This window comes from Mytilus galloprovincialis, chromosome 14 (assembly GCF_965363235.1).
Source record: "Mytilus galloprovincialis chromosome 14, xbMytGall1.hap1.1, whole genome shotgun sequence".
NCBI classification, from domain to species: domain Eukaryota; kingdom Metazoa; phylum Mollusca; class Bivalvia; order Mytilida; family Mytilidae; genus Mytilus; species Mytilus galloprovincialis.
In genome coordinates this window covers 14691279-14706855 of record NC_134851.1, presented here as the reverse complement: position 1 = coordinate 14706855, position 15577 = coordinate 14691279, and the positions used below count along the sequence as shown (strand labels likewise).

At 30.5% G+C, this 15577-nt stretch overlaps 1 protein-coding gene across 2 annotated transcripts in view; it reads left to right on the top strand.

Moving 5' to 3' along the window:
- The first annotated feature begins 11068 nt into the window (after positions 1-11068).
- Positions 11069-15577, top strand: part of LOC143058474 (peroxidase-like protein) — a 28689-nt gene continuing 24180 nt past the window's right edge. For both annotated transcript variants that reach the window (XM_076231955.1, XM_076231954.1), the window contains exon 1: positions 11069-11177. In XM_076231955.1, coding sequence (XP_076088070.1) covers positions 11108-11177 — 70 coding nt within the window. In that variant the 5' untranslated portion in view covers positions 11069-11107. The remainder of the gene's footprint in view (positions 11178-15577) is intronic.

The window sequence follows — 15577 nt, the reverse complement described above, 5'->3', positions numbered from 1 at the left end:
TTGTATATAATTAAGGTAATCCTGTTTGTTCTTTAAGGTCTACAGTTGTATATGATTGAGGTAATCCTGTTTGTTCTTTAAGGTCTAAAGTTGTATATAATTGAGGTAATCCTGTTTGTTCTTTAAGGTCTAAAGTTGTATATAATTGAGGTAATCCTGTTTGTTCTTTAAAGTCTAAAGTTGTATATAATTGAGGTAATCCTGTTTGTTCTTTAAGGTCTAAAGTTGTATATAATTGAGGTAATCATGTTTGTTCTTTTTAAGGTCTACAGTTGTATATAATTGAGATAATCCTGTTTGTTCTTTAAGGTCTACGTTGTATATAATTGAGGTAATCCTGTTTGTTCTTTAAGGTCTAAAGTTGTATATAATTGAGGTAATCCTATTTGTTCTTTAAGGTCTAAAGTTGTATATAATTGAGGTAATCCTGTTTGTTCTTTAAGGTCTAAAGTTGTATATAATTGAGGTAATTCTGTTTGTTCTTTAAGGTCTAAAGTTGTATATAATTGAGGTAATCCTGTTTGTTCTTTAAGGTCTAAAGTTGTATATAATTGAGGTAATCCTGTTTGTTCTTTAAGGTCTACAGTTGTATATAATTGAGGTAATCCTGTTTGTTCTTTAAGGTCTAAAGTTGTATATAATTGAGGTAATCCTGTTTGTTCTTTAAGGTCTAAAGTTGTATATAATTGAGGTAATCCTGTTTGTTCTTTCAGGTCTAAAGTTGTATATAATTGAGGTAATCCTGTTTGTTCTTTAAGGTCTAAAGTTGTATATTATTGAGGTAATCCTGTTTGTTCTTTAAGGTCTAAGTTGTATATAATTGAGGTAATCCTGTTTGTTCTTTAAGGTCTACAGTTGTATATAATTGAGGTAATCCTGTTTGTTCTTTAAGGTCTAAAGTTGTATATAATTGAGATAATCCTGTTTGTTCTTTAAGGTCTAAAGTTGTATATAATTGAGGTAATCTTGTTTGTTCTTTAAGGTCTAAAGTTGTATAGAATTGAGGTAATCCTGTTTGTTCTTTAAGGTCTAAAGTTGTATATAATTGAGGTAATCCTGTTTGTTCTTTAAGGTCTACAGTTGTATATAATTGAGGTAATCCTGTTTGTTCTTTAAGGTCTAAAGTTGTATATAATTGAGGTAATCCTGTTTGTTCTTTAAGGTCTAAAGTTGTATATAATTGAGGTAATCTTGTTTGTTCTTTAAGGTCTAAAGTTGTATATAATTGAGGTAATCCTGTTTGTTCTTTAAGGTCTAAAGTTGTATATAATTGAGGTAATCCTGTTTGTTCTTTAAGGTCTAAAGTTGTATATAATTGAGGTAATCCTGTTTGTTCTTTAAGGTCTACAGTTGTATATAATTGAGGTAATCTTGTTTGTTCTTTAAGGTCTACAGTTGTATATAATTGAGGTAATCTTGTTTGTTCTTTAAGGTCTACAGTTGTATAGAATTGAGGTAATTCTGTTTGTTCTTTAAGGTCTAAAGTTGTATATAATTGAGGTAATCCTGTTTGTTCTTTAAGGTCTAAAGTTGTATATAATTGAGGTAATCCTGTTTGTTCTTTAAGGTCTAAAGTTGTATATAATTGAGGTAATCCTGTTTGTTCTTTAAGGTCTAAAGTTGTATATAATTGAGGTAATCCTGTTTGTTCTTTAAGGTCTAAAGTTGTATATAATTGAGGTAATCCTGTTTGTTCTTTAAGGTCTAAAGTTGTATATAATTGAGGTAATCCTGTTTGTTCTTTAAGGTCTAAAGTTGTATATAATTGAGGTAATCCTGTTTGTTCTTTAAGGTCTAAAGTTGTATATAATTGAGGTAATCCTGTTTGTTCTTTAAGGTCTAAAGTTGTATATAATTGAGGTAATCTTGTTTGTTCTTTAAGATCTAAGTTGTATATAATTGAGGTAATCCTGTTTGTTCTTTAAGATCTAAGTTGTATATAATTGAGGTAATCCTGTTTGTTCTTTAAGATCTAAGTTGTATATAATTGAGGTAATCCTGTTTGTTCTTTAAGGTCTAAAGTTGTATATAATTGAGGTAATCCTGTTCGTTCTTTAAGGTCTACAGTTGTATATAATTGAGGTAATCCTGTTCGTTCTTTAAGGTCTACAGTTGTATATAATTGAGGTAATCCTGTTCGTTCTTTAAGGTCTAAAGTTGTATATAATTGAGGTAATCCTGTTCGTTCTTTAAGGTCTACAGTTGTATATAATTGAGGTAATCCTGTTTGTTCTTTAAGGTCTACAGTTGTATATAATTGAGGTAATCCTGTTTGTTCTTTAAGGTCTAAAGTTGTATATAATTGAGGTAATCCTGTTTGTTCTTTAAGGTCTAAAGTTGTATATAATTGAGGTAATCCTGTTTGTTCTTTAAGGTCTACAGTTGTATATAATTGAGGTAATCCTGTTTGTTCTTTAAGGTCTAAAGTTGTATATAATTGAGGTAATCCTGTTTGTTCTTTAAGGTCTACAGTTGTATATAATTGAGGTAATCCTGTTTGTTCTTTAAGGTCTAAAGTTGTATATAATTGAGGTAATCCTGTTTGTTCTTTAAGGTCTACAGTTGTATATAATTGAGGTAATCCTGTTTGTTCTTTAAGGTCTACAGTTGTATATAATTGAGGTAATCCTGTTTGTTCTTTAAGGTCTAAAGTTGTATATAATTGAGGTAATCCTGTTTGTTCTTTAAGGTCTAAAGTTGTATATAATTGAGGTAATCCTGTTTGTTCTTTAAGGTCTAAAGTTGTATATAATTGAGGTAATCCTGTTTGTTCTTTAAGGTCTAAAGTTGTATATAATTGAGGTAATCCTGTTTGTTCTTTAAGGTCTAAAATTGTATATAATTGAGGTAATTCTGTTTGTTCTTTAAGGTCTAAAGTTGTATATAATTGAGGTAATCCTGTTTGTTCTTTAAGGTCTAAAGTTGTATATAATTGAGGTAATCCTGTTTGTTCTTTAAGGTCTAAAGTTGTATATAATTGAGGTAATCCTGTTTGTTCTTTAAGGTCTAAAGTTGTATATAATTGAGGTAATCCTGTTTGTTCTTTAAGGTCTAAAGTTGTATATAATTGAGGTAATCCTGTTTGTTCTTTGAGGTCTAAAGTTGTAGATAATTCAGGTAATCCTGTTTGTTCTTTAAGGTCTAAAGTTGTAGATAATTGAGGTAATCCTGTTTGTTCTTTAAGGTCTAAAGTTGTATATAATTGAGGTAATCCTGTTTGTTCTTTAAGGTCTAAAGTTGTATATAATTGAGGTAATCTTGTTTGTTCTTTAAGGTCTAAAGTTGTATATATATGAGGTAATCCTGTTTGTTCTTTAAGGTCTAAAGTTGTATATAATTGAGGTAATCCTGTTTGTTCTTTAAGGTCTAAAGTTGTATATAATTGAGGTAATCCTGTTTGTTCTTTAAGGTCTAAAGTTGTATATAATTGAGGTAATCTTGTTTGTTCTTTAAGGTCTAAAGTTGTATATAATTGAGGTAATCCTGTTTGTTCTTTAAGGTCTAAAGTTGTATATAATTGAGGTAATCCTGTTTGTTCTTTAAGGTCTAAGTTGTATATAATTGAGGTAATCCTGTTTGTTCTTTAAGGTCTAAAGTTGTATATAATTGAGGTAATCCTGTTCGTTCTTTAAGGTCTAAAGTTGTATATAATTGAGGTAATCCTGTTTGTTCTTTAAGGTCTGCAGTTGTATATAATTGAGGTAATCCTGTTTGTTCTTTAAGGTCTAAAGTTGTATATAATTGAGGTAATCTTGTTTGTTCTTTAAGGTCTAAAGTTGTATATAATTGAGTTAATCCTGTTTGTTCTTTAAGGTCTAAAGTTGTATATAATTGAGGTAATCCTGTTTGTTCTTTAAGGTCTAAAGTTGTATATAATTGAGGTAATCTTGTTTGTTCTTTAAGGTCTAAAGTTGTATATAATTGAGGTAATCCTGTTTGTTCTTTAAGGTCTAAAGTTGTATATAATTGAGGTAATCCTGTTTGTTCTTTAAGGTCTAAGTTGTATATAATTGAGGTAATCCTGTTTGTTCTTTAAGGTCTAAAGTTGTATATAATTGAGGTAATCCTGTTCGTTCTTTAAGGTCTAAAGTTGTATATAATTGAGGTAATCCTGTTTGTTCTTTAAGGTCTACAGTTGTATATAATTGAGGTAATCCTGTTTGTTCTTTAAGGTCTACAGTTGTATATAATTGAGGTAATCCTGTTTGTTCTTTAAGGTCTAAAGTTGTATATAATTGAGGTAATCCTGTTTGTTCTTTAAGGTCTAAAGTTGTATGTTTTTGAGGTAATCCTGTTTGTTCTTTAAGGTCTAAAGTTGTATATAATTGAGGTAATCCTGTTTGTTCTTTAAGGTCTAAAGTTGTATATAATTGAGGTAATCCTGTTTGTTCTTTAAGGTCTAAAGTTGTATATAATTGAGGTAATCCTGTTTGTTCTTTAAGGTCTAAAGTTGTATATAATTGAGGTAATCCTGTTTGTTCTTTAAGGTCTAAAGTTGTATATAATTGAGGTAATCCTGTTTGTTCTTTAAGGTCTAAAGTTGTATATAATTGAGGTAATCTTGTTTGTTCTTTATGGTCTAAGTTGTATATAATTGAGGTAATCCTGTTTGTTCTTTAAGGTCTAAAGTTGTATACAATTGAGGTAATCCTGTTTGTTCTTTAAGGTCTACAGTTGTATATAATTGAGGTAATTCTGTTTGTTCTTTAAGATCTAAGTTGTATATAATTGAGGTAATCCTGTTTGTTCTTTAAGGTCTACAGTTGTATATAATTGAGGTAATCCTGTTTGTTCTTTAAGGTCTACAGTTGTATATAATTGAAGTAATCCTGTTTGTCCTTTAAGGTCTAAAGTTGTATATAATTGAAGTAATCCTGTTTGTTCTTTAAGGTTTAAAGTTGTATACAATTGAGGTAATCCTGTTTGTTCTTTAAGGTCTAAAGTTGTATACAATTGAGGTAATCCTGTTTGTTCTTTAAGGTCTAAAGTTGTATACAATTGAGGTAATCCTGTTTGTTCTTTAAGGTCTACAGTTGTATACAATTGAGGTAATCCTGTTTGTTCTTTAAGGTCTACAGTTGTATATAATTGAGGTAATCCTGTTTGTTCTTTAAGGTCTACAGTTGTATATAATTGAGGTAATCCTGTTTGTTCCTTAAGGTCTACAGTTGTATATAATTGAGGTAATTCTATTTGTTCTTTAAGGTCTACAGTTGTATTGAGGTAATCCTGTTTGTTCTTTAAGGTCTACAGTTGTATAGAATTGAGGTAATCCTGTTTGTTCTTTAAGGTCTAAAGTTGTATATAATTGAGGTAATCCTGTTTGTTCTTTAAGGTCTAAAGTTGTATATAATTGAGGTAAACCTGTTTGTTCTTTAAGGTCTAAGTTGTATATAATTGAGATAATCCTGTTTGTTCTTTAAGGTCTAAAGTTGTATATAATTGAGGTAATCCTGTTTGTTCTTTAAGGTCTAAAGTTGTATATAATTGAGGTAATCCTGTTTGTTCTTTAAGGTCTAAGTTGTATATAATTGAGATAATCCTGTTTGTTCTTTAAGGTCTACAGTTGTATATAATTGAGGTAATCCTGTTTGTTCTTTAAGGTCTACAGTTGTATATAATTGAGGTAATCCTGTTTGTTCTTTAAGGTCTAAAGTTGTATGTTTTTGAGGTAATCCTGTTTGTTCTTTAAGGTCTAAAGTTGTATATAATTGAGGTAATCCTGTTTGTTCTTTAAGGTCTAAAGTTGTATATAATTGAGGTAATCCTGTTTGTTCTTTTAGGTCTAAAGTTGTATATAATTGAGGTAATCCTGTTTGTTCTTTAAGGTCTAAAGTTGTATATAATTGAGGTAATCCTGTTTGTTCTTTAAGGTCTAAAGTTGTATATAATTGAGGTAATCCTGTTTGTTCTTTAAGGTCTAAAGTTGTATATAATTGAGGTAATCCTGTTTGTTCTTTAAGGTCTAAAGTTGTATATAATTGAGGTAATCCTGTTTGTTCTTTAAGGTCTAAAGTTGTATATAATTGAGGTAATCCTGTTTGTTCTTTAAGGTCTAAAGTTGTATATAATTGAGGTAATCCTGTTTGTTCTTTAAGGTCTAAAGTTATATATAATTGAGATAATCCTGTTTGTTCTTTAAGGTCTAAAGTTGTATATAATTGAGATAATCCTGTTTGTTCTTTAAGGTCTAAAGTTGTATATAATTGAGGTAATCCTGCTTGTTTTCAAAAGACTAGAAAATAGAAGTCAACAGGACAGCTCTCGTGTTGTTTGAGGTCACGAAATTGATGTCAAGGAGGCAGCAATCATGCTTGCTTACTCTTAAATGGTAAACAAATTGGCGTCAATGAGACAGCAAGCCTGTTTGCATTGGAAGTGACTAGAAATCGGGTAAAATTTTATCAAATATACTATGCGTATAATTAATGGACGAGACACTCTACAGCAAAACGTGTTAAGAGTAATGTAAAATTAAAATTGAGAATGAAAACGGGGAATGTTTCAAAGAGACAACAATCTGACCAAAAGTCAGAAAACAGCCCAAGGCCACCAATGGGTCTTCAACACAGCAAGAAAATCCTGCACCCGGAAGTGACGTACAATCTACATATATTTGGTCTTTTTTTTATCAATGAGACTAGAATTGATTAAAGTTCCAAAATGTACAGATAGCCAGATACCACCATTTTACTCTAACTTTTGCTATCTTCTTCTGGAGTTCATATTGCACACAGGGTTTCATATATGGATATTTCAGATTTCAATGTTTATCTGCAACAAACGAACGCATTACTAAACTAAGTACAATCGCAAAAAATATGACAAATTATAGCTCTAAAGTCTGACCATTTTTATTATAAATATTGGTAATGGTTGTAGAATTTTGTATAAACTAGCCTTAAAGCTGTGAGTAAATTAAAGAAGAGTACCCCGATTTACGAGAGAAATTTATCATGCAATCAGCCAACTATTGTACAAATAAAAGGTACACAAATAAATGTTTGCTTGATTTGTATTTTTACAAATAAAGTCTCCTGTTACCCCGCTTCCATGTTGAGAAATGAAAAGTGCACAATTGGGAAGTTAAAGGTATCTCTTTTGCCGTAAAGTTTTTTCTAAACAAAATAAACTTAATTGTATCTGTTGTATCATTTATTTCAAAGGAATATATACGATCAGCATAGTCATCAAACTTATTATATAGTGAAAAGACATCACACAAATAGCGGAACGTGAAGTTAAAGGATAATGCTAGCTTCTTTTCTTTCTTAATAAGATGGTCCTGCATGAGGTCAGCTTGATTTGAATATAGAAACAAGTCGACAAGAAGAGTAGCACAGTTGTTTCATATGTGAATGCACATTGGTTGTTGAAAGGAACGTCCTCAAAACGTAAACAATGTTTTCAATATGTCAATCGAGAAATCAAACTTCTTGAGAATCTCAGTTTTAGAGTTTTTTAATTCAAATTAGCGTATTTTGTTTTAAAAGTACGATCGATACCCTCTAAATCAAGATACTTGTATCTACGTCGGCCATTCATTTTTATGAGACAATGCAAGACCAATTCCTTCAATTTGTCTGTTATTTTTTAAATACGGAATAGGTGTATAATAGTTATCAAAGGTTCCAGGATTATAATTAAGTACGCCAGACGCGCATAAGACTCATCAGTGACGCTCATATCAAAATATTTATAAAGCCAAACAAGTACAAAGTTGAAGAGCATTGAGGATCCAAAATTCCAAAAAGTTGTGCCAAATACGGCTAAGGTAATCTATGCCTGGGATAAGAAAATCCTAATCATACAAATAATAATACTTTATTCCGAAAGCAATACAGCTTATAGGATACATATACACAATTTTACACCAATATAAGAATTTTACAAGAGATATATAATATATATAAATATAAGGTGTGCATGAAAGAACATATAATACATAATACAAAATACGAAATACGAGCGGAGAATGATATAATGATATAACACTTAAATAAAGTGAGAACAAAAATATTATTTACTGCAATTAAATTCTAAGTTTTTCTGCAGATTTTAAAAATATACCTAAGTTATTCAATTCTTTAATATTTCTGACAGATAACAACTGGATAAGTTTGTATGTAGAAGGATTTCTCCAATAATACTTTCAAAAGTAGGTTACAAAAGTTTGAATATCTTTAGTTTGAAATATGACAAAAAACTTCTGTTTTTTTTTGTATTCTCTGAATCAACATTTTGCTCCTGTTGGCACTACTCAATACCAAAAAGTAAAATAACAAAAATATCGACCTCTAATATAAATTAAACACGGAAAGTCCCTTAACAAATGGCGAAATCCAAACGTTCACCACATCAAACGATGGAAAATTACTGTCATACTCCTGACTTGGAACAGGCATTTTCTAATGTACAAAACAGTGGATTAAATCTGGCTTTATAGCTAGCTAAACCTATCACTTGTATGACAGTCGCATAAAATTCAAATATATTGATAACAATGAGAGAGCAACACAAACAGACATAATTATATGTAAAAATGTTAAAAATTGAGGTACACCAGTCAGCATTGTGTTATAATCTTAATAACTATAAAACTGGTTTTCGTACTGCGTATAACAGTGCTGTATCATTTTCCCAGAATCACCAGATAATTATATAAGCGTGATCAACACTTACACGTGATCATTAACACAGATCTCGTCGACTTTATTGCTGCTTCACTTTCATAATAATTCTTTTTATAATTATGTTTTTAGTTTGCCTTTCCGGGTTATGAATTTTGACTAGTTTCCAAGTTTTGAGCATTAAACAGGTTAGGAATTTCATTAATCAAACTATATGTATCTTCTAGTTGGTACACATTATCAAAATAAATAAAAGAAAAGGTTAAGAAAGAGATTTTTGAATTTGCAAGACCTATTGCTAGATATATCGTTATATGTTTCCTCTAATTTTTTTTTTTTTTCACAAATTCACTGCAAATAATTTTAATTGGAAACTAGTAAATTGTGTACAGAAAAAAATAAATGAATGAAGATATTGTTTTTAAAATTACAAATGTATTATAATCTATTGTTGTGAGGAAAGGATACACTCATCTTATCTGCAAAACATGCATCCGTTACGATAAGTGTTGTATTATAATAATACGACAATCTTAAAGGTATTAAACAATACTGCAATGTTGTTGATCGAACTATACTCTTTGTGTGTTTTACTTTTAAAACACGTTGTATAGAAAAATGTTTTTATAAAAAAAATGGTAAAGTGAGGCGATTGTTGTTATGTGTGTTTTTTTTCTTTCGGATTAGTCAGGTGTTGCGAAGTGATGTGGTCTGCTCTGTTGTCCAATTTATGTTTAAGTCTCATTTATCCCTTTTCTGCATTTAACACAAATCCATACACGCATACATACAGAATATTTATAAAAATATAATCTGACGAATTATTGTTTTGAAAGTAAAGTAAGGGTACAAAGTTAGATAACAAAAATAGCGAACTTCATGGAAAATTCAAATCGGAAAATCCTTTATCAATTAATGGAAAAGTTCACAAAAGATGATCTGGATTTCTGTCTGTTATTGTTATTATTCCATTTCTTTATTCGTTAATATTTTATGTCATTTTTTTTATCTTTATATTTCAGCAACCCATTATTTTCTTTATATTTCAGCAACCCATTATTCTCTTTATATTTAAGCAACCCATTATTCTCTTTATTTTAAGCAACCCATTGTTCTCTTTATATTTAAGCAACCCATTATTCTCTTTATATTTAAGCAACCCATTATTCTCTTTATATTTCAGCAACCCATTATTCTCTAGTCTTACTTTTTTGTTGTCTTATATTATCTATTCTTTTTATTTTTTGTCCTTTATTCTGGACTTTTTGTCCATTATTGTCCATTATGTATTATGTACTACACACAGAGCCTCATAAAAAGGTATTTACATATTTTCAAGTGAACCTTGGTTGACACTTTCTACATGTGGAGCAGGATCTGCTTAGTACACTTCCGGAGAACCTTAGATCACCCCAGTTTTTGGTGGGGTTCGTGTTGCTTAGTCTTTAGTTTTTTATGTTGTGTCTTGGGTACTGTTATTTGTCTGTTTGTCTTTTTCTTTTTTGGCCATGGCGTTCTCAGTTTATTTTCGATCTATGAGTTTGAATGTCCTTCAGGTATCTTTCGCCCCTCTTTCATAGACTCCCCTTGCATGCTATATTTAAACGTTTAAAAAATGAAGATGAGTGACATACATTATCGATTCTATAATCCAACAATATGATGAGACAAAACAAGATATCAATAGTTAACTCTATGGTCATCAACTAAAGAACAGTGTGTATAGTTTAATTTTACATAATCCCGAGTCTTTATAGGTCCAGAATAAATCTTAACGAAAATTAAATCTATGTATTTAAAAAGTGACAGAATAACGTAGATATGAACACAGAACTCAACCGAACACTTGTATACAACTTTAGAAGTAAAATAAGAAAAGGTACCTTGATTAAAATGGAATCCCTCTAGATTTTGACAGTTGAACACACAAAATTAAGGTAAAAAGCCCATTTCCAGGACAAGTCAGGAATATGACAGTTGTTATCCATTCGTTTGATGTGTTTGAGCTTTTGATTTTGCCATTTGATTTTGCCATTTGATTAGGGACTTTCCGTTTTGAATTTTCCTCGGAGTTCAGAATTTTTGTGATTTTACCTTTTTCCAATTATTATTCAGTTCTTAAAATGACCTTTAATGTTTTACTTCAGCAAAAATGTTTCATACCAGTTATATTTAAAACAGTCTTTGGTGTCCCATATAAAGAAATAAATTTAAATCTAAAAATGTAAAGAAATAAATACCGGACATAAATGCAACCGGAAAATAAAATTGTGGTAAAAAAATGATTTTATAATAGTGGTATTGTGATGATCATTACGTCTGTGATGTCAGGGAAGTGTCAAAAATTTTACTGATTGGTCAAAATATCATGTGATAAGGATTACCTATACAAAAAATAAATGTATAAAAGTCCAAAAAGCCATGTTTGCATCAACAATCTTCATTTTGGGACAACATATTTAACAAAGTATAGCACAATGAAAAATACACTTAGTCTGAGCATTACTATAATATTAGTATACATTTTGCAAGAGACAGATTCGCAAGGTATGTCATTTAGCAAAACTAAGGTTTTTGGGCTGTTTCGTATTTTGATTGTACTAGAAAATAGATGTGATAATTTTCTTTTACTTTGGCATCACTGTAAATTGTTGCCAACTTTCTTTATGAATAAAGGGATAATAATTTTTCGGATTGACCTCATTTTCATTTGTTGCTACACATAGATATGGTTTACCATGGCTTTGCATTTTTGTACACGATTTATTGCTGCATTTCGTGCTGCAGAATATTCATTTTCATCTTGTCTTAAATGTTTTCAGTTGTTACAAGGCAAGGATATTTATTTTCAAAATTCTCCTGGCTCCGCAGAAAATGGTTGTCCCCTTATTTACTGCAATAACAATGATAACTAATAACAATATATTCTATTAGGAGTCAATAAATGAACTATAACGGACTTTCTATTTCCATATTAAATTCAGTACAAATATACAACCGCCTTAATGAAGTAAACATAGCATTTAATGTTTAAAGTTGAGGTAAAAAAAAGTTTATCTTGTTATTCATGCATGTTATTGCAAGACTTAGTGAGATAAAAGTACAAAAATACGTGTTGAATACCGTCATTATTTGATATAACCGTCCTTAGTCAATAGCCGGTGATTCAGTGATTGTTGTTTGCTGTCTGTCATGTTGTTTTTTGTTTCTTGTTTAAACATGCCTTATGTTTACTCGTTTTATTTGTTAATTTAAATTTCGTAATGTCAAGGCATTTTATTGCTTTATAGCTGACCATAGAGTATGGGGTTAAGTTAATTGATGAAGGCCGTAGAGTGACCAATATTTGCCTAAAACCACGCAACTGGGACTCCATTGGATAGTTATTTCATTAGCAATCACACCACACGTCTTTGTTTTTACATTGGTGTGAAAAATATCAGAATCGCTTAAAATAATAGACAATGTTACCTTTACCTTATGTTTGAATATGACATGCTTTGCCAGCACGGTATGTACCACCTGACACATGATGCAAATACTTTTCAAGTAAGATGGGCAAATTGAAAGTATGAAACGGGAAGGTGAACAGTAGTTTATCGATGTTATGAAAGACAAATAAAGGTAGCAGACAAAATTGGAACCATAAAAGGCACGAAAGTGTGTGCTTCGACAGGGAAAGTATCTTCTGTTATATATGCACCATCCGTCATTCTAATCAACACTGAGTTTAATGTTACAATCGATAAAATTTCTAATGACGACTAATCTTGTATTTGAAGAACTAAGAGTGAAAAAAACTTGTCGCTAGTGAGTAGAAACATAGACATACAGTATTTCTTGTCAGTCAAATATGACATATAAAGTTATATTTATTGAACTAAACATGTAACATGATTTGATATAGGTTACAATTAATTACATTCGTTTGATGTAAGCTTTTGATTTTATAATTTGATTAGGGACATTCCGTTTTAAGTTTTTCCCGGCGTTCAGTATTTCTGTTATTTTACTATTTCCATGTTTTACTCTTTATTGGATGCAGGCGATAGACACGTAATATGTCTACTCTTCCGAACCATTTATAACAGTTTTTATGAATGTTCGTATAATCCGAATTGCAATTTATGCAATTTTAACTTTAAGAAAAATCCCTTTTCAAGTATGATTAAAATGAGTTTGTGGGAATATGTCAATGGGACAGCAATATGAAGAAGTAAAAGGTCACCAGGAGGTCAACATAGTATGTCTAATAATACATAAACGGAAAGTCCCTAATCAAATGGCAAAATCAAAAGCTCACATCAAACGAATGATGAGGATATATATACAATTTAAAGGGAATAATACAGATAAGAATTTATATTCAGTGTGTCATGTAAATGACAAGAACGAATATTCTTGCTTACATCATACAACATAACTGTTTAAAGTAAGTTAGAACTAATAATCTAGTACATCACGGCCGACACTCGGCTAACCGAGAGATTGGTCGGTTAATCTATATTGAGTATGCGGCTATATCGGCAGTGGGTCTGTTAATCGGGTTGGCTAAAGTCTGTTAATCAGGTGTTATCGAGAAAATCATTGAAAACTCAGAATGTTTCATTGTATAACCTTTTAAATATATGTTTATCATAAAAAATATTTATGTCTGACAAAACTATTCAATGTACTGAATCCAGTGGTGTAATTATTATTTTTCTAGCTTCTATGTACGATCTATAAAATGAAAAGGCAAATTACTCATCCTTAAATTTATACACATTTTACACACACAAAATGTACACAAAATGACACTTGGGTTGAATTTACTTGCATGTACTATTTTGAACATCGAAAAAAGACAGGCATTATGAGTGTTAACCAAATTGATATCATTTTGTGAAAAATCTACACGAAAATCTGTATTTTGGTGATATAAATCAATCTTTATTAAAAACCTGGTCTGTTAATGGGTCGGATGTATAAAACCCGGTCTGTTAATTAGTCTGTTAAGAGTTATGAATGACAATAAAAGTATATTTTATTACTTTATGGTGTGTTCATTTGGTAGGCTCAAGACGAGCGGCTAAAATATACGGAAACAACACTTGAGCAATGGAACATAAAATATATACGGAAACAAAACATGAGCAATGGAATATAAAATATACGGAACAAAACACATGAACAATAACAATGTAGGCAATGGATATTGAAAATTGATAAAAATGGTTTCAAAAAGTGTTAAATTAAAGTAAAATTGATTTTATCCGAGAATGGTCGCATATATCATGTGGATTCTGTTTAATTGTCATGAATGACACCAATTTGTCATCTACATTGGTAACCAGTATATTAATCAGAGATTAACGTCGTAATGTAACTAAACATCAGTATATTGGGATGCCTAAATATAAAGAATAGAGAAAGAATAATGGGTAAGATAAATAAAATGTAGAGAAAAGTAACATAACCATTTAAAGAATACAGAAATAAACAACACCCCCCAATCCGTACCCTCATGGTATACACGAGAATCTGGATGGAGATACAGAATACAAAATAAAAGATAAGGACAGTAGAGAGTGATGCATTGCTAAAAAAGAGAAGAAAACAAATTGTTTAAGAATAAAGACATGAAACCCCCCTGGGTGTTGAAACAGTAACGGATTGTGATGTACTCATATTGGTGACAAATGCTTGACGTTTACATGTGGACACCTGCAGTTCTCCTCTGCACATATGTAGAAAAGGAACTAAACGGAATAAAATGAATTAAATTTTAATACAACCAAATGTAGCTGCATTCGCTCCTTTCCATTTACTTCTTTAGAATGATTTGTAAACAACAGATGATTAAGTAATACAAGAAAAAAAAAAACAATTGGATGATGCTGAGGAATTAGGATTAAGGTGGTACCGAACACTTTCACTAAAATCAATGTGGTTCGTTTAATTTGGATAAAATTTTGACAAAGTATTTAATTTGAACCTTTAACAGAAATATAAAAATTTCAAAAAATTTGAACCAACCGTTTTGTCAGAAAAATTAACTGGTTATATAGCAGTTTGACAAACACCAATTTTGATCTTCGAGAAGCTTATTATTCCCTTTACAACACAACGTAATTAAAACGTATCACTGACTTAACAGAGTTATCTCCCTGTAGTGTTGGGTACCACCTAAACGTCCAGTGACAAATGTCATGTGCATATGAAAACGACAACACGTTATATATGTACCCTGTGTTGTATTAGAAAGACACGTTCAATCGGATTTGAGAACATGCTACTTTGAGCAGACACAAAAATTAAGGCTGATTGAAATCGTTAATAATAAATTCATGCATATTCCAGCGACCAACCCAGATCACGCTATATTGAAGTGACACACTCTTGAGTAAAATGCAAAGAAAGTCAAAATAAGAATGCTTTTACTGGAAGGATAGTGTTGCATCGTATTATTATTTTTTGTCGAGCCTTCGACTTTAGTCGAAAAAGCGAGACTAAGCGATCCTACATTCCATCGTCGTCGGTGTCGTCATCGTCGGCGGCGTCCACAAATATTCACTCTGTGGTTAAAGTTTTTGAAATTTTAATAACTTTCTTGAACTATACTGGATTTCTAACAACCTTGGACAGAAGCTTGTTTATGATCATATTAAGATAGTATCCAGAAGTAAATTTTGTAAAAATAAAATTCCATTTTTTCCGTATTTTACTTATAAATCATGGACTTAATTTGTTCTGCGGGGAAACATTACATTCACTCTGTGGTTAAAGTTTTTAAAGTTTTAATAACTTTCTTAAACTATCCTTAGTTTGTACCAAACATGGACAGAAGTTTGTTTATGATCATAAGATAGTATCGAGAAGTAAATTTCGTAATTAAGTAAATCCATTTTTTTCCGTATTTTACTTTTGAATGGACTTAGTTTTTCTGCGGGGAAACATTACATTCA